This window comes from Gymnoscopelus microlampas (assembly GCF_963454915.1).
Source record: "Gymnoscopelus microlampas genome assembly, chromosome: 23".
Lineage (NCBI taxonomy): Eukaryota > Metazoa > Chordata > Actinopteri > Myctophiformes > Myctophidae > Gymnoscopelus > Gymnoscopelus microlampas.
In genome coordinates, this window is record NC_139960.1 from 11,791,118 (window position 1) to 11,811,178 (window position 20,061).

At 43.0% G+C, this 20,061-nt stretch overlaps 1 protein-coding gene across 1 annotated transcript in view; it reads right to left on the reverse strand.

The window, feature by feature from the left end:
- Positions 1-1,067: 1,067 nt before the first annotated feature.
- The window catches only part of utp20 (UTP20 small subunit processome component), a 60,157-nt gene continuing 41,163 nt past the window's right edge, over positions 1,068-20,061 (reverse strand). The window contains exons 42-61 of the mRNA XM_084050193.1: positions 19,578-19,717; positions 19,082-19,238; positions 18,409-18,507; positions 16,959-17,126; positions 15,988-16,154; positions 14,021-14,168; positions 12,725-12,841; positions 11,909-12,079; positions 11,656-11,787; positions 11,029-11,139; positions 10,747-10,896; positions 9,809-9,991; positions 8,518-8,649; positions 8,219-8,351; positions 7,251-7,435; positions 6,345-6,416; positions 5,588-5,896; positions 2,853-2,979; positions 2,608-2,753; positions 1,068-1,920 (exon numbers count right to left, since the gene is read on the reverse strand). Coding sequence (XP_083906319.1) covers positions 1,765-1,920; positions 2,608-2,753; positions 2,853-2,979; positions 5,588-5,896; positions 6,345-6,416; positions 7,251-7,435; positions 8,219-8,351; positions 8,518-8,649; positions 9,809-9,991; positions 10,747-10,896; positions 11,029-11,139; positions 11,656-11,787; positions 11,909-12,079; positions 12,725-12,841; positions 14,021-14,168; positions 15,988-16,154; positions 16,959-17,126; positions 18,409-18,507; positions 19,082-19,238; positions 19,578-19,717 — 3,003 coding nt within the window. The 3' untranslated portion in view covers positions 1,068-1,764. The remainder of the gene's footprint in view (positions 1,921-2,607; positions 2,754-2,852; positions 2,980-5,587; positions 5,897-6,344; positions 6,417-7,250; positions 7,436-8,218; positions 8,352-8,517; positions 8,650-9,808; positions 9,992-10,746; positions 10,897-11,028; positions 11,140-11,655; positions 11,788-11,908; positions 12,080-12,724; positions 12,842-14,020; positions 14,169-15,987; positions 16,155-16,958; positions 17,127-18,408; positions 18,508-19,081; positions 19,239-19,577; positions 19,718-20,061) is intronic.

Sequence of the window (20,061 nt, forward strand, 5' to 3'; positions counted from 1 at the left end):
TTTTTTTTTGATAATCAATCTGTAAAATCAGGCAAACATAACCTTAACCTAATCCTAATCTTAACCCTAAAACCGAAATAAAGAAACCAAAAACTGGAAAAAAACAAACCCAATCCGCCCAGAACCGCGAAAAAAATTCGCGCACGGGAGGTCCTCAAGCACGCGCGGTCCCGCGGAACGGGTACGTCTGTCCCTCAATGGGTCTGTTTGAAGGTGGTCACCCTACATTAATGTGGAGTTAGGGTTCTGAGTTTGTCCGACAGTTTGAGTATCCAATGGAGTTAGGTTTAGTCTAATTTCTCAAGAACAGATTCTGCTCTGTCGGGGGGGGGTCGTCATATCGCGTACGCACTGGCCTACAAGTGGGCGTGCCTTCAGATCAGGAAGCAGGCCGCGCTTTACCCAATCAAATGTAGTGGGTGGGATTTACGTGCCCGTCGATCCTTCCCCACTCTAAACAAACCGAAACTCATTTAACAATAGCGTCCTCGGAGCAGACAAAACCACGGAAAGATATTCACATTTTAACTTGCTCTTTCATCATAGAAACAAGTGGGCTTATAACCAAAACGATCCATGTTCTCTGGGAGAAGTGGTGTTAGTGGGAATGAAAACATAGTCGCACCACCGGAAGTGAAAGGCTGAAGGCAGACCAAAACCCTGGTTTCCTTGTGCTACGTCGACTTCCTCCCAGAGCCAACTGAGATAGTAAAAAACAGCAGAGGACGCCGTTTTTCCTTTTCATTTGGCGATGGGTTCCCAGATTGGGTTTAGTCAGAAAGTCAAACTTTTTAAATACTTTTCATTGGTTCAATATTTGTAAAACCCACACACAGACGTAAGGGTGTTCAATATTAGCACTAAGTTGAAAAATGGAGATACGGCTGAAGTGGCTAACTGTGAGTAGCGCCATCGTCCATTTAACTGGACAATATATAAACCTCAGCAATTCTGTATACAGGCCTCCACAGGGGAACGCATTGCCATTTTAGATCTCCAATTCACCGTACAGTATGATTGTCACCCATAATACTCACAGGACATTGTTGTGTAAATGAAACGGTACATTTTACTCCATGACATCACATTTCTTTATCCTCCTAGCTGTTAAAGACTTTAAAATAGAACTGCAGATGTCAAATATGCTAACAGAAACATCAGCATCATTGCTAAAGGGTACAAAATGCATAGTTTTCACTGGAATTAGGACTATTAGAAATATTTTCAGTTGCAATTTATGGTTCCAGAGGTCCGGTCCACAGTATAAGCTCACCAATACGACAGATTTCAGACCTGTATTTCTTGATGAGAATTGAGCAGAAACAGTCAAATCCCAGCAGACTGAGAAAACCCACTGCTAGTCTACATCTGAACCACTGTGTTGATGCTCATATCCAGAGGGCCAGTGAGCAGGTAGGAGAATAGACTAGACTTCCTCCAGGACAGGACACACACTAATGCAGTGGTTCTCAAACTTTTTCATGTCAAGATGATGTTTTTTTTTTTTGGCTCCGGCCCCCCTGTCTCAAAAAAATATTTTCGTGCCAGGATTTTTCAAAAATAGCAGATCTATGTTCATGAACCTGTGTGAACATTTCAGTACACGGCAGTGTCTCTGTAACCAGTACACAGTAGACTTTCGCTTGCCTACATGTAATAGCCTTCATTTAAGCCTGGTATGACGTGATGTTAACTTGTAGATCTGCTATTTTCCCTAGTCCGATGGGCCCATCCCATCTTCCGCCAAGTGTCTTTCCTGTCCGTTCACTTCACCATGGCTAGATCTCTAAGGGCGTTGCTCCTGTGCCTCTTGGCCTTGTAGCCGGGCCGGAGGAACTCGATCTTCCTCTTCTTGGCTTCGATCTTGTTCTTGTGCTTCTTCATCTTCTTTTTGGCGGCGATGTCGGGGTTAGCCACCGCCTGGGAGAAAGAAATGGCACAGAACAGAGGACTGGGCATTAGGTTTGTGCTGATGCAAAGATATTATGTGGTTGATCTTCGCTTCGTAGTGTGTGTGTGTGTGTGTGTGTGTCAGTGTTGATTTCGTCGACTAAAACTATGACGAAAAATGTTCGTCGACTACCTTTTTTCACTAACGAAAACTAAATAAAAACTAAGCTGTGATGACTAAAACTAAGACTAAATATACTGACAATTTCGTCAACAAATACAAACTAGACAAAAATGTTAGTGAGGGACTAGGGAGTGGAGAAGAGATCCAGTAGAACTATAAGACGAGTCATTTTATGTTTGGTTGCGCTCAGGTGTTGTGCTCTGAAAATAGCAAATCTACAAGCTCACAACGTGTGAGCTTGTAGATCTGCTATTTTCAGCACGCAACTAATTGTAAAATCAGCCATTACTATGCCATCAAGGCACGCAAAAATACATTTTAGTCGACTAAATCGACTGTACATTAAGTCGAATAAAATCGTATGATATTTAGTCGACCAGACTAACAGTAAAACATTTCAGATGACTAAAACATGACTAAAACTAAATGGAATTTGATTCAAAAGACTATGACTAGAACGGAATCAACATTTGCTGTCAAAATCAACACGTGTTGATGTGTGTGTGTGTGTGTGTGTGTGTTCGTGTGCATACCTGCTGGGCTCTGTGTCGTTTGCGTGATGCGCGTCTCAGCGAGAACTCCCTTTGCACGGCAGAGTAGGCCAGAGAGAAGGTTTCTAGCCCCACCTGTTTCTTCATCAGCTCTATCAGCTCCTGGGCCAGGTTCTTCAGAGTGGGGTCTGGAGAGAGAGAGAGAGAGAGAGAGAGACCATGAGGTTCAACAGGGAATTTAAAACCGTTTCAGGATAGAACGGTACGCTCAGAACGCCAGGGTTTACCTTGATCAGCGTAGGTGCTGTCCAGCTCTCTGTACAGTGGAGAGATGATGGTGGTCAGATATGGACCCAGACTATCCTTCCCCAGGTCCATGGCTATGGCCCCCAGGAATTTAAATACACACGATCTCTACAGGAGGGAGGGCATCAAAGCAAAAAAAAATGAAGAGTTAAGAAGAACAGAATGGCATATTATCAACTTTAAAATGAATTTAAAACAAGATGGGGTCTAATATTGGCGTGGATTTCAAGTGTCTGTCCAGTCTATGGCATATCTACCATGTATGATTCAATATTTGGCCAAGGTTTCAGCCGGATCCGATCGCCATTGACTTCCACTATAAAAAATGAAATATAAAAAAGTATGTACTGTAGAAAACTTCCGTGGTCTATTGGCGGCGTGCGCAAGACAATGGCGCCGATTGGTCCAGCGGTTTGCGAGACAGGCCCAGGACACACACACACTTCTAGATGGATCGTGTACAGAGTCATGCCGTGAAAATCTAAATCTATATTTTATCTCATTTTATCTCAACCTGAAAATCAAGTTACCCGCTATTTCTAGATATCAATAATCTCTAATACGCTTCTATTAGCCCATTAAGACCAAGGACGCATCTGTGTCATTTTAAGATTTCTTTGGCTATTCAAAGATTGCAGATATACAAGCTCATAGCGCAGCACCGAGCTGGCAGATCTGCAATTCTTTTTTTAAGTCGTGAAAATGTGTGCGAATATTTGAATATATTTTCAAAGGGGACATTTGTAACTCAAATCTTTGCTTCTGGGGGGTCCCTGGAACAAAATATTTTGAGGTGGGGTCCGGCCAAATACATATCATTTTGGGTTGTCCTTGACATGAAAAAAGTTTGAGAACCACTGATATTATAGCAACATAAGTTTTTCACACAACTGTTAGGATTTAGAAGACATTTGTAGAATCCCCCAGAAGCAAATATTTTAGTTACAAATGTTTGCTTAAAAAATATATATTCAAAGATTTTCACGAATTTTCACGATTTTTCAAAAATAGCAGATCTACAAGCTCATAGTGCGGCACTCGGTGCCGCTCTATGAGCTTGTACAGTGGGGCAAAAAAGTATTTAGTCAGCCACCATTGTGCAAGTTCTCCCACTTAAAAAGATGAGACAGGCCTGTAATTTTCATCATAGTTATACATCAACTATGAGACAAAATTAGGAAAAAAATCCAGAAAATCACATTGTCTGATTTTTAAAGAATTTATTTGCAAATTATGAGGAAAATAAGTATTTGGTCAATAACAAAAGTTTATCTCAATACTTTGTTATATACCCTTTGTTGGCAATGACAGAGGTCAAACGTTTTCTGTAAGTCTTCACAAGGTTACCACACACTGTTGCTGGTATGTTGGCCCATTCCTCCATGCAGATCTCCTCTAGAGCAGTGATGTTTCGGGGCTGCCGCTGGGCAACACAGACTTTCAACTCCCTCCAAAGATTTTCTATGGGGTTGAGATCTGGAGACTGGCTAGGCCACTCCAGGACCGTGAAATGCTTCTTACGAAGCCACTCCTTCGTTGCCCGGGCGGTGTGTTTGGGATCATGGTCATGCTGAAAGACCTAGCCACGGCATCTTCAATGCCCTTGCTGATGGAAGGAGGTTTTCACTCAAAATCTCACGATACATGGCCCCATTCATTATTCCCTTTACACGGATCAGTCGTCCTGGTCCCTTTGCAGAAAAACAGCCCCAAAGCATTATGTTTCCACCCCCATGCTTCACAGTAGGTATGGTGTTCTTTGGTTGCAACTCAGCATTCTTTCTCCTCCAAACACGAGAAGTTGAGTTTCTACCAAAAAGTTCTATTTTGGTTTCATCTGACCATATGACATTCTCCCAATCCTCTTCTGGATCATCCAAATGCTCTCTAGCAAACCTCAGACGGGCCTGGACATGTACTGGCTTAAGCAGGGGGACACGTCTGGGACTACAGGATTTGAGTCCCTGGCGGCGTAGTGTGTTACTGATGGTAGCCTATGTTACCTTGGTCCCAGGTCTCTGCAGGTCATTCACTAGGTCCCCCTGTGTGGTTCTGGGATTTTTGCTCACCGTTCTTAAAAAATAAATAAAAAAATGTATCCTACGGGGTGAGATCTTGCATGGAGGAATGGGCCAACATACCAGCAACAGTGTGTGGTAACCTTGTGAAGACTTACAGAAAACGTTTGACCTCTGTCATTGCCAACAAAGGGTATATAACAAAGTATTGAGATGAACTTTTGTTATTGACCAAATACTTATTTTCCTCATAATTTGCAAATAAATTCTTTAAAAATCAGACAATGTGATTTTCTGGATTTTTCCCCCTCATTTTGTCTCTCATAGTTGAGGTATAACTATGATGGAAATTACAGGCCTCTCTCATCTTTTTAAGTGGGAGAACTTGCACAATGGTGGCTGACTAAATACTCTTTTGCCCCACTGTATATCTGCTATTTTTGAATAGCCCAAAATGAAGTAAAAATGACACAGATTCTTTCCCGTTCTAAATGGGTTAGAACAGTTTGTGAACTGGCACTGTAGTCGTGTCACCCCTGGTTTGTATTTGTGTGTGTGTGTGTGTGTGTGTGTGTGTGTGTGTGTGTGTGTGTGTGTGTGTGTGTGTGTGTGTGTGTGTGTGTGTGTGTGTGTGTGCGTGCGTGCGTGCGTGCGTGCGTGCGTGCACGCGTGTGTCTGTTTGTGGGTTACACGTGTACCTTCAGGGGAACTTTGGGCGTGTCGGCCGCCTCTCTCTTGGCCAACAGAGACAGCTTGTTCATCAGCCAGAGGAGCGAGGGAGGCCGCTCATCCTTGTCATCCTCTTCTTCCTCCTCCTCCTCTTTAGCCTGTTTCTCCTCCGTCTCCACGCCACCCTCATCATCATCATCACCACCATCTTTTTCTTCTTTGGCCCCTCCTCCGTTCTCCTTATGCTCCTCCTCCATGGCTTCCTGAGAGGAAGTGATGTCAGACTCGGGGGAAATGAGGTAAATCACCTTGGCGACGAACAGCAGGTTCTTGATCACCTGTGGGACGGGACACGGCACAGGTGTCACTCAAACTGCAATTAGACAGCGTCATATCCTGCACTGTGTAACACGTATTAACCCCTTTCAATGGAGGTGTACCTATTTTGGGGATGTCATAGGCAAAAATGTTGACAAATATTCACAGATATTCTAAAATAGCAGATCTACAAACTTGTAGATCGGCTATTTTCACTACAGAGCTTGGTCGTAATGATTTTAAAGGGATAGTGCACCCCAAAACTAACTTTTTTTCCTATGGATTAGTCACCCCATGGAGACTTGAATTCATGGATATTTTTTATTTTTTGCAGCATTCCTAAGCCAATAATTTGATGAGCGGCAGCGGTTCCGGTAGGAGACACAAAGAGTCGTCTTTGAGTCTCCTACCGGATACTCTGCCGGTCATCAAATACATACACATAATGGTCCGGGAGGCTTTGTTTACCTGCTCTCCTGAAGGTGTGTCCAGGAACTTGGACTGAAGCTGGTGGCAGAGAGACAGCACCATCTCCCTCATCTAGAGGAATGGAAGAGGGAGGGAAGGAGGGGAGAATGGAAGGAAGAAAAAGATAAGGACAAAGAAGGGAGAGAATACCGGTAAAACATTATTGTACCAAAAACTCAAAAGCTGCGTTCTTTTTCTGTAATTATGGATCCACTCAGATATTCCTGGAGATGAATCAGACATTTTGTACCTCAAGTACCACAGTCAGTGGTGGAAGAAGTACTCAGATGTTTTACTTAAGTAAGAGTAGCAATACCACATTATAAAAATACTCTGTTACAAGTAAAAGACCTGTGTTTAAAATGTTACTTGAGTTAAACTACAAAAGTATTGGCATCAAAATATACTTAAAGTACCAAAGGTTAAAGTAATAAATGTTTGAAAATAGTCCATCTACAAGCTCACAACGCGCCGCAATGCGACGCGTTGTGAGCTTGTAGATCGACTATTTTCAAATATCCTATGTATAAAATAGGGCTAAAGTGGTATGTTTTATAATGTAATAATTTATATCTGCAAAGTAACTAGTAACTAAAGTTTTCAAATAATTGTAGTGGAGTAAAAGTACAATATTTGCCTCTGAGATCTGGTGGAGTAGAAGTAAAAGTATTGGAAATACTCCATTAAAGTAAAAGCACCTCAAACACAGTAACAAGACAAAGATAAACTTTATTCCCAACAGCAGCAGACAAGCAAACAACGTTTGCTGCTGTTCTCTTATGTTTAGAGTTTAAAAGTCTCATTTAGAAGTGAGCAGCGAGCCCTTCTTTCATCCTTTACTTTCCAATAAGGACAGATCCACCCCGTTCGATTAGAAATGTACAGAGGGAGGACTTAAGTCTTTACCCTCTTGTCCAAGTTAGTGGCGATGAAGGCCGTGGCGGCAGGCTGAGGTGCGGCTTTGTCTGCCTCTGCTGTCCAGACGCTGAGCAGCTTCTCGGGCTGGTGGGCCGCAAACAGCTGTCCAAACAGCTGGGAGGCCGTCAGCCACACCCAGCAGTGAGGGTAGCGCAGGTGAGCCTCGATGTGGCCTGCAGGTTAGAGAGACATGTTTGAGAAAGGCCTCGGTGTCAGTGGTGGGAAAAGTACTCACTTTTTGTAGAATGTCCCATTTCACAAGCTTCCAAATGTACGAAAATGCTTTGAAAATAGCAGATCTACAAGCTCACAACGCGTCGCAAAGCGACGCGTTGTGAGCTTGTAGATCGGCTATTTTCAAATAGCCTGAGTATGCATAGGGCTGAAGTGGTTAATGTATGTTTTGCAATGATAATCAAAATCTACAAAGTAACTAGTAACTAAAGTTTTCAAACAATTGTAGTGGAGTAAAAGTACAATATTTGCCTCTGAGATGTAGTGGCGTAGAAGTAAAAGTATTGTAAATTGGAAGTGTGTGTGTGTGTGTGTGTGTGTGTGTGTGTGAGTGTGTGTGTGTGTGTGTGTGTGTGTGTGTGTGTGTGTGTGTGTTCTGTGTGTGTGCCCATGTTGGATTGTTTAAGGGCCTCGGATGGAATGGAAAGCTGTTTATTTATATATATTTTTTAAATAATAATTTGAGGCGATCTCATGAGGTCCCCTGACTGTTTGGGGCCCCATGTTGGATTTTTTTAGGGGCCTCGAATGGATTGGAAAGCTGTTTTATTTATATTTAAAAAAAATCTGATGGTGCCCCCTGCCTGTGTGGTGCCCCAGGCGGCCGCCAAACCTTGCCTACAGCAAAGCATGACCCTGTGTGTGTGTGTGTGTGTGTGTGTGTGTGTGTGTGTGTGTGTGTGTGTGTCTGTGTGTGTGAGTGAGATGTGTCGGTGTCTTACCCCAGATGCTGCATAGTGTGTCATTAGGCTTGGTGAGTTCCAGCAGGTGGCAGTGTTTGACCAGTTTGGTGATGAGAGTCAGGAAGCTGAACAACAAACGGTCGGCCCCCTTCTCATCCTGCTCCTCCTCTATCTGGAAGACAGACGGAGAGATGAGATGACACAGAAAAAACAAACTCTAACATTGTGTAGCTCAGCATTTCAGAGTACACTTCATCAACTAGTAATTAACACATCAGCTCCGGCCCGGCTACATCAGCTAAACCACTAGGCTAGTAAAAGAACGGTGACATGCTTACGTCGTCATAGTTGTCCGGGTCGATCTCTTTCTCTATGAGCGGCAGCAGGTCATCCAGTCGACGGGCAAAGTTCTCTCCCTCCACCTCCACAAACAGCCCACACACCTGGGCCCCGAGACGCCGCAGGTTCACCTGGTGGACAGAAGGAATGGAAACATCACGTGTCAGTAAGGGTGTGCCGATACGCTAATTTCACGATACGAGACGATACAAGATATTGGGCTCGCGATATCGATACGATATTAACGATACGATACGAAATAATCTATGGCTTTGATGCTATAGATTAGATGTTGGCCTATTTGACAGTGCAGAAACATAACTGCCGTGATGCATGTAACATTAACGAGCGTCAACGAGCATCAGCAGGACACAGACACACACCTGCCCTCTGCAGTACTCTAAACTGAATGGAGTCTCTCATTTCTCTCCAAAAGCCCTTTAATATGATGGAATAGACCAATTATTTGTTTATCAACAGTGAGACTGGACGCACAGGTGACTTTTTCATGTAATCAATTCCCAACAGATCCCCAAACCTGTTGTTTTGGGGAGCGCTGGTTTCAGTTCATTCAACCTCCCCTTGTGTGTTGGCTAGTGAGGCACGCCCTAGCAAGACATATATACTTAATCGTGCAACGGTATTGCGCGCTGAGAATAGCTGACATACAAGCTCACAACCGCATCGCGATGCGCGCGACACCTTCACGGGACGGAGCATAAACTAGGCTTGACGGGCTGCAGCTGCGTGAACCAAGCAGGCTCTGGTGCCGTGATCATAGAGCACTCCCTCCGGTCTTATGACAGCCACTGGAGGTGGGTTTGGGGGACAACTGCTTTGAATTGCTATTATTGTTTACACACAACAGAAACCAAGGATTATATATTTCAAGAGTGAGCGATCACAGTCAAAATCGTAAGCATTCTTTCTCCATACTGGGAGAAAAACAGCATCTGAAAGTTTGATGGGATGCATTTTTACACGTGAGTGCAGTGACATTGCATCTTATGAGCAGTGGGGTTCATTTGGTGCAGGCCTGCGCACGCATACTGGTTCTTATCAGTGTGACGTTGTCTGATAAGGGGTCTATATGATTAAGAATTACTGTGATTATGGTAAGCCCTCACTAACTTTCACTAGCCCAAAATAAACTTTTTTTTTAAAAATACTTTTTATTTTAGTTTTCAAAATATTTCAGCCTATAATGACATGCCCAAAAAATAGGGACACCTGGTAGAAAGTGGATAAAATAAAGGGGATGGAAACAAATGTGTAAGGGTCTAAACTTGCCTTGTCTGTAGCCAGCCAGGTCATGACGAGGGCGAACAGGGTGTTCTGGTGGTTCAGGTCCAGCTTCTCCAGTAAGCCCTTGATGGCCAAGGCGGCCATTTTCTTACAGCGCGCAGAGTCGTCGTTCACCATCTGCAGGGCCAGAGGAGCGAAGAACAGGCCGCTGTGCTCCAACAACAGGTCCTGTGGGGGAGAGAAAACACACAGGATTTGTCTCACGCTCGTTCCTCCCTGGAAGTTTTTTTTTAGGGGGGGGTTTTAAGAGTCTTTGAGTCAATTGCCAATAGTATTGTGGTCACATAAGTGGAAGTGAATAAATGTGGGTAGAATGTAGATAATGTAGAATTTACCCAATTTCAACCTGGTGTCCATATTGTTTTTCCCGCAATGAGCTTGTAGATCTGCTATTTTCTTTTAAATCTTGAACATTTGAGCAAATAGTTGAATATACATATTTTTCAAAGGGAACATTTTTAACTTGAATATTTGCTTCTGGGGGTCCCTGGAACTAAATGTTTTGAGATGGGTGGTCCTTGTCATGAAAAAGTTTGAGAACCACATATTTTTCAAAATACTGTAGGATTTAGAAGACTTTTATAGAATCCCCCAGAAGCAAAGATTTGAGTTACAAATGTTTGCTTTGAAAATATATATGCTCAAAGATTTGCACACATTTTCACGATTTTTCAAAAAATAGCAGATAGCAGATCTACAAGTTCGTACAAAATCTGCTATTTTTGAATAGACAAAGTATAAGATAATGGTTAAAGTGGTTATAATTTGAGGCCAGTAGTACACACTCAAAGTTCAGCCCGATGCTTATACATAGCATATTGCGTGGGTGTAGCATCTCTCTGTGTGCATTTCTAGTTTGTGCCCCCATCAAGACTTTTTTTTTAAAACACCCCAAAAAAGCAGAGATTGCTGTCCCTCTCTACCTGAGGAAAGGCCTGGAAGATATACGCCAACATCTCCAGGGTCGACTCCCTGCCGGTGTCGAGTTCATAGCTCAGCTGGGACACCACAAAGTCCAGGTGACCCCTCAACTTCTTCCCCAGTGGGTAGTCCAACAGGTACTTCATGTAGAGCTGTTCAAAAACACAAATACACACTTAAGTTTCAACCTTTTACCGGACAAGTATCTGACATGCACACAAAAGACAAGGAGTTTCTGCCCTGCTGGTTTGTATACAGCAGAGAGAGACAGGTGGAAGACGTACATGTCGACAGCGGACTCGGATCATGGCGTTGACGCCTGTGATCGACAGCTTGGCCACTTTCTTCATCACAGCTTCCATCTCTGGAACGACCAGTTTCCTGGACAGGATCGCCTGAAACACACACACACACAGACAGAGAAACACACACACACACACACACACACACACACACACACACACACACACACACACACACACACACAGTGAGTACTGAAGATAATGCGATAATTTGCAGGAGAAACTGCACACTCTGAAAGGACACAAAAATGGACTGAAATAAAAGGACTGAAATAATGTAGCTGGGAGCAGGGTTTCCGCTAGACAATTTTTGGGCCGGCCAACTTGACCGACAGGTTTATATTTTACCGGCCAAAGAATACATTTATGATACACAATATGTCTACTAGCATTAACCCATTTAGACCTGAGTCCGATTCTAAAAACGCCTTCTAAAGGTTTTCTGAAAAAATTACAAAAAATGTATGTTGCTATATACTGTACATAGCAACAAGAACCCCAAACGGGGTTCCTGTCTTGAAAGGTATCATTACAAATAGGGGTTCCCGCCCTAAAAGGGTTAAATGAACATTTCAGATCAAACATTTGGACTTAGTTTTCTTGGCGTACCTTCAGCAGGCCAAAGGCGGTGGCCTGGCGAGAGTTATCGTAGATGTCCTCCTCGGCGTATCCCAGCAGCACCTGCAGCTGCGTCTCAGAGATCTTGCTGTTCTTCACGTTCTTCACCAATACGGTTATAGTCTGAGAGAGAGAGAGAGAGAGACCTTTAACCATTTGAAACTTAGACTCTCTCTCAGTTAAGGTAAGTCTTTTCTTTACTGTGTACACACAGCGTACATTCCAGTGAGCGTATGGCTTATACCTTGAAGCAGTTCACCACCAGGTGGTAGTTCTCTCCTTTGGCAGCGCCCGCCTTGGAGTAGTCCTTCAGGAGGACAAACAGCTGCTTGGTCATCTGGTCCGCGCTCTTCTCTATGGCCGGCAGGGGGAACTTGAGCAGCCAAATGAACCCCACCAGGGCCTCAGTGGTCACCTGCAAGGAGAGGGAGAGAGACGGTAGTACCATGGTGGAATTAACCAAAGGAGGCGGCCACAATACAATACTAACTCCAAACTTGAAATTCAGTATTTAAATTTCAATGCATATGAACACATTGCCTGCCGTCTCCGTGGATCGTCAATATAAGGTAAAAACGCTGCCATGGGGATGTAAAACAACGGTTTAATGCTGGCAGTCAATGTAAATGGTGCATTTATATTTATATAGCGCTTTTATCCAAAGTGCTTTACATTGATTGTGCCATTCATCCATTCACACACACATTCATACACAGAGGGCGGAGGAAGCCATGCAAGGCACCAACCTGCTCATCGGGAGCAATTAGGGGTTCAGCGTCTTGCTCAAGGACACTTCAACACTATCTCTGGGGGAGCATCCCCAGCCCGGGATCGAACTGGGAACCTTGCGGTTTCCAGTTCACTCTACCCGGCCACTCTACGCCTGAGCCACTGCCGCCCACTGTGTTAAAACACATGCCGTAGACCAATTCTAGGCTGTGCACATCTGTGCTCACAAAGACAAAAAATGCAGGAGGCACGTGCAAACACACACACACACACACACACACACACACACACACACACACACACACACACACACACACACACACACACACACCTTGACATGCATGGAGTTGAGGCAGTCCAGCAGCAACGTTACGAATGGGTCCAACATTTCCAGAGCGCAGTCTTCAGAGGAGGTCACCTTGGCGTTCTTCAGACTCATGTGGAGCAGCTGGGAGAGAAAGTGAGAGAAAGAGAGTGTCTTATATAGCCCCGCCAGTCTAATTTATTCAAATCCAACACTTGCCTGCCAAGAACGCATATATCAATGTTCTTTCAACAAAAACATTTTTTTAGAAAATTCCACAAGAGGCCTTCTGGGGGGTCCCTTGAACAAAACATTTTGAGATGGGGGTCCGTGGCAAAATACATATCTAAAAGTCCTAGCAGTATGTTGCTATATCAGTGGTGCTCCAACTTTTCCATCATGTCAAGGACCACCCGAAATGTTATGTCATATGGGCCGCAGATCCCCATCTCAAAATATGTTGTTCCAGGGACCCTCAGAGCACAGATCTGAGTTTAACATTTTCGCTTTAGGGGGGCGCCCGCTGGCCTAGCGGTCCAGGCGCATACCACATACTGTACGCTGGTAATCCAGCTTGACAGAGTGTCGTGGGTTTGACGACCTTTGCTGTGTGTCACCCCCCCCCATCTCTCTCCACGTTTCCTGTCAGCCTACTGTCCTGTCAAATAAAGGCATAAAAGCTCCAAAAAATATATAATAAAAACTTCTTCTTTTTTTCCCCCCAAAGTTTTTCAAAACAATTCCACGATTAGAAATAAAAAATAGCAGATCTATAAGCTCATAGCGCAATTTTTTAATAGCCAAATAAATCTTAAAATGACACAGATGCGTTCCCGGTCTTTAATAGATTATAAAGCAGTGGTTTCAACCAGTGGTCCGGGGACCACCAGTGGTCCTTGAGGGAGTTCCAGGGGGTCCCCAGCTAAATGATAGATAGGAACCAAATGGACCCTTTTGGGTCTGTAACTCTGAGTGTAACAAATGGAACCAAATGGACCCTAACGGGTCCATTTGGTTCCATTTGTACACTCTCAGAGTTAAATTAACATTGATTTTATAATAAAAAGTGGGGTCCCAGAGATAGAAATGCCATTAAATGGGGGTCTGTAGCCTAATGCATGTTAAACTGGGGGTACTTGAAATTGAAATGGTTGAGAATCACTGCTAGAGCCGTAAATATCGTCTCTTATTGGGGGTCCCTAGCATAACTTTTAAAATGGGGGTCCCTGGGCTAATGTGTGTCAATTTGGGGGTCCTTGATGCAAAAAAGGTTGAAAACCACTGTTATAAAGGATGGAGATGCCAACAGCTCTCGGCTCTCACCTTGAGGCCAGCGTCCACCAGGATGTGCATGTTGGAACTTCTATTGACCGCAGCCTTCTTTTGCCCCCTGCTGGGGGTGGGGGGCAGGAGCAGGCAGCTGGGAGGGGGCAGGCGGGGGTCCGGGGGAGGCTGGACCGATGCCTTGTCTCTGAATATTCAAATACATAACAGTACAAAATGTCAGACCACAGTACATAATGTCATTACGACTGTGCGTGGGTGCAGTGGTGGAAGAAGTACTCAGGTATTTTACTTAAAGTAATGCTAGGTAACTTTTTCAATAAAACTAAAGTTAAATTGTATATCTTTTGTGAGTGGCAAATGTTTCACAACACCCACTCCATGAATTTCACCCCTGAAAACCTTTTATTTAGGGCCGGGACTTTATCGCGTTAATTTCGATCAATTAATTACAGAAAAATTATCGCGTTAAAAAAATTGACGCATTTTAATCGCACTTATTTTTGCCCCGCGGAACGTTTCTCACGGGACGAGTTTCAGACGGACCGTTTGTCCCGGTGCACCAAGCAACATGCATGGGTCTCGTCTGGTCTCAGACAACAACAAACCGCAGGCAACGCAGTGCATGAAAGCATGAATGAAGACGGCGCACCCGATAGCCTGCTTGATAATGTTGGCTGGGCTGAGAGGGGGGGGGGGGGGGGGGGGGGCGATGCGGTGCGGGTCACATGCGCGCGGATTATTTTTATTCATTAATTAATTAAACGACGATAAAACAACAGTGACAACACACTCTACCTGCAATGTAGAAATACTATGTTACAATTAAAAGTCCGGAATTCAAAATGTACTTGAGTAAAAGTATAAAAGTATCAAAATGTATTTAAAGTACCAACAGTTAAAGTACTCAAATCTTTTGAATATAGCAGATCTACAAGCTCACAATGCATGTAGATGGCTATTTTCTAATGGCCGATATAGGGCTGAAGTGGTTACTGTATGTTTTGTAATAATAATAATCAAAATCTACAAAGTAACTAGTAACTAAAGTTTTAAAATAATTTTAGCCGAGTATAAGTGTAATATTTGACTCTAAGATGTAGTGGAGTAGAAGTAAAAGTATTAGAAATTGGAAATACTTGAGTAAAGTAAAAAATACCTCAAAATTGTACTTAAGTGCAGTACTTGAGAACATGTACTTAAAGACGTTTACCAAAATCCATTTGAAAACACATTTTCTCACTGTTCTCAGGTCAAATATTGATGTGCGATTAAAATGCGATTAATTTAGATTAATTAATTACAAAGCCTCTAATTAATTAGATTCATTTTTTTAATCGAGTCCCAGCCCTACTTTTATTTATATATTTTCTATTGAACGTGGTCGGGGTTGACTGGAAGCGGAAATGCACCGGTTTCCTGTTTGGCCAGGAACTACTGCACCGGTTTCCTGTTTGGCCAGGAACTACTGCACCGCTTTCCTGTTTGGCCAGGAACTACCGCGCTAATAACAAAAAGGAAACTCACGCTGATTTTAACAGATTGTATGATTTGAAGAACGAAAAAAAAACAGAAAAAGAAAACACAGCTCACGGTAACTAAAGCTCCACTGGCTAAGAGAAACAATCCACAGATCTTATAAAACAATTAAAAGAACGCTTTTTGAAACGCTTCCGTGTTCCGGTGAAAACGAATGGAATTCTGGGTAACGCAGTAATAAACTAACGGCCTGCAGTGACGGTAATGACCAGCAGAGGCTGCTAAAAATTGTTTTTTTTAAATCTGCACTGTACAACTTTAAGTAAAAGTACCAATACCACAATATATATGAGTAAATGTACTTAGTTACTTTACACTTCCTGGGCACTAGAATATCTGCATCTGTGATCCGTCCATGTGCACAAAGCGAGCAGCTTTTGTCTTGTATGTGTATACAGTATGTGTGCATGCATTATGTGTGTGTGTTTGTGTGTCAGTGTTTGTGTGTCTCTGCGTCCTTCCCGTACCGGTCTCTCTTGGTGACCAGGGGCAGGCTCTGGCTGACCAGGCCGTGGGCCAGCAGCAGGACCTCTCGGTGGCCCATGCCGCCGTTGGCCAGGAAACCCAAGACCAGCCGCCTCAGCACCGCCACCACCCGACGACACACCTTGAAACTGCATGAGCCCTCCAGGATCTGGGGGGACGGGACGGGGACGACAGAAAGAAAGAGATGAGGCAGAGGGAGAGAGAAACGTGGAGGACAGAGACAGTTGGGTAAAAATGTCGTCATTAATTTCCAACCAGCATTAACACTAAATGACTAGTACCCAGTGGTGGAAAAAGTACTCACGTTTGTTACTTAAGTAAAAGCAGCAATACAGCAATGTATAAATAATACTCTGTTACAACTAAAAGTCCGGAATTAAATGTGTACTTGAGTAAAAGTATTGGTATCAAACTGCACTTAAAGTACCAAAAGTAAAAGTACTCATTGTACAGAATGTCCCATTTCATAAGTTCAAAATGTATAAAAATGTTTTGGAAATAGCCAATCTACAAGCTCGCGATGCGACGCATTGCGAGCTTGTAGATCGGCTATTTTCAAATGGCTGACATATATTTAGGGCTGAAGTGGTTGGTGTGTTTTGTACTGATATTCAAAATCTACAAAGTAACTAACGTTTTCAAATAATTGTAGTGGAGTAAAAGTACAATATTTGCCTCTGAGATGTAGTGGAGTAGAAGTAAAAGTATTGGAAATTGGAAATACTCCAGTAAAGTAAAAAATCCTCAGAAGTGTACTTAAGCACAGTACTTGAGTAAATGTACTTAGTTACTTAACACCACTGCTAGTACCCATGTAAACAATCTGTAATTAACCTCATTCACATCTGCCATAACAACACAATAAGCACAAAATGGCCTTTGTGTGAATATAATCAATTGGAGGTAAATGCATCCACGGTGTATATACAACGTTTAACTCCATCTTGCCCACCTCTTTCAGTGGCAGTATGAGCTCGGTGACGCGCTCCTTGCCGCAGTACCGTGCCACCAGCTCATACGAGTCCATGCTCTTGCTGTGGCGCGCCTCCATAGACTTGGAGGCGATCCCCTTCACCTCCTTCTCCTCGGCCACGGGCCCAAACAGCTCGTTGTTGAAGATCTAGGTCCCAAGACACATGAAGGAGAGGGGAGGAGAGGAGGGGAAAAAACAAAGAATGAAAGGAGAAAGTGAAATGTTTGAATTGTATCAGGATTCAATAGATGAAATGATTAGGATGGTGGGTTATTAGTTGTCCGTTCTTTGTTTGGTTGCGCTCGGGTGTTGCGCTCAGAAAATAGCAGCTCTACAAGCTCACAACGCGTCACGCTGCGACACGTTGTGAGCTTGTAGATCGGCTATTTTCAGCATGCAACCAAGTGTAAAATCAGCCATTACGACGCCATCAAGACTAAATCAACTAAATCAACTGTAGATTTAGTTGACTAAAATCTTATGATATTTAGTCGACTAAAACTAGAGAAAAACGTAAACATTTCAGGTGACTAAAATATGACTAAAACTAAATGGAATTTTATTCAAAAGACTATGACTAAAACTAAATCAAAATGTGCTGTCAAAATCAACCCTGGTTCAGAAACTTTGTGCAATTTGGTGAGAGGCCTCACTCACTGTTCTTCATTGGCCCAAGACCAGTTTTGATTCAACCAAGTTCAGAGCAAATGTGTTATATAAATGCTTCAGATCTCTTGCTAACAGACAGACTATAACTGCAGCTATAACATTATTTTTTGTAATTATTTTGCTTATTATATTTTATTTTGGTTTCTTTATTGCTGTTTATTTGCCCAATTGAACTTGGTTGTTTTGAGATCACTTTGTGCCGGAAGTGTTAATTGGTTCACGTATGCCGGAACGCTATATATGGTTCCTCTGAAATCAACGCATTATGTGGTTACACATCCGGTGGTTTGGTGTTTGTTGGCAGCACGCCGCAACATCAACAGGTTTGTGTGTTTTATAACCTAACCTCTAAGACAATGTTGTACAGTTTGAACATCTTATTGATTTGAATGAATTGTATTTCAGTCTGTGCGTCGCTGTGCTTCTGGTCAAGTCATGCATTCAAGGAACTTATTCCCTTTGGTTACGTGCAGCAGCCAGTAAGGTGTGTTTAATGTATTTTCTTTGTTACTTTTTATTTATTGTTTAATATTTACGTTATGTTTTTGTTATGTTCATGCTGAATGTTTGTTTTATTTCATTATGTTCCCAGTTCGACGTTGGATGACTTTGTGCCGTAAGAGTGCTCAATAAATCCACCAGTGCGAAATAACTAAACTGACTTGTTTTTGGCTGAAGGGAGTAATAAAGACAGATAGACAGACGGCAAATTCATTTGCACGTGACAGTTTTACACGAAAACAAAACAGGAGGTTCTCACTTGTATGAGCATGTCCATGCATGGGTCCAGCTCTCCACACTTCAGGGTTGGACTGAGGACCATCAGCAGTTGGTAGATTGTGAAAGTCAGCACGTGGACCTATGGAAGGACAGACGGACGGGCAGAAAGAAAGACTAAGTCAGAACCAGTGGTGGAAAAACTACTAACATTGTGTATGTGTGTGTGTGTGTTAGGGGTGTGCCGATATATCGTCCCGCGATATATCGCGATACGTTTTCGCGACGATATGTATCGTTTTGGAAAAAAAAAATATCGTTTTGAAAAAAAAAAAAATGTTTTTTTTTTTTTTTACACCAATCAAAATAATCAGGCATGCAAACAGCCCCGAGGTGAAAAGGGAGACAACATGTTGTTTTTTTTCGGGTCAGGTGTCACACTATTGCCCTATTTGGATTCAAAACGGCTGAAAAGCTACAAGTTTGCATGTCTGAATAATGCAAAAACAGAATTATTTGTTTGCATTTCCTTTTTTTCTCCCCCATTTATTTTCATAATAAAAAAAGTGCGTATCGTATCGTATCGAAATCGTATCGAAGTTGTGAGCCAAATATCGTATCGTATCGTTTCGTGAAATTAGTGTATCGGCACACCCCTAGTGTGTGTGTGTGTGTGTGTGTGTGTGTGTGTGTGTGTGTGTGTGTGTCGTTCCCACCTGGTAGCCTTTGACCAGGACGGTGTTCATCTCTTTCAGCAGGTAGTGGAAATACTTGATGCCCAGCGTCTCCATGATCTTCATCAGCGTGGCCCTCGCTACGTCACGGATCTCCTGGAATTTGTTCCTCAGAAGCACACACACCTTGAGCAGGATCCTGGACCACACAAACACACCAATTTTTATTAACCTATAGGTCTTCATCAATCTCAAAGAGAACTCTGAGATTTAACTCTGAGAGTGTTACAGTACAAATGGAACCAAACTGACTCGAATCCATTTGTACACTTTGGCTATTAAAAAATAGCAGATACACAGGCACAGGCGCAGACGCAGGCACAGGCACAGGCACAGGCACAGGCACAGGCACAGGCACAGGCACAGGCACAGGCACAGGCACAGGCACAGGCATAGGCACAGGCATACAGACACACACACACACACACACACACACACACACAGACACAGACACACACAGAGAGAGAGAAGAGCGTACCCGGGCAGGTTGGCCTCCATGATGTGTGGAGGTAACGTCTGCATCAGTTTGATCATGGCGAAGGCGATGGGCACCCGGCTCACCTCCTCGTCCTTGACATCCTTGGACTTCACCGCCTTGTGCTCCTCGTCTCGCTTCACCTGGGATTCAGTGATGGAAAAAGTACTCAAGTGTTTTATTTCAGTAAAAGTATCAATACTGCAATTTAGAAGTACTCTGTAACAAGTAAAAGTCTGGAATTAAACATTTGCTTGAGTAAAAGTACAAAAGTATTGGTATCCGAATGTACTTAAAGCACCAAAAGTAAAAGTATTAAAATGTTTGAAAATAGTAGATCTACAAGCTCACAACGCGTCGCATTGTGAGCTTGTAGATCTGCTATTTTCAAATAGCCTACAGTAGGTATAAAATAGGGCTAACGTGGTAAATGTATGTTTTATAATGTAATAATTTATATCTGCAAAGTAACTAGTAACTAAAGTTT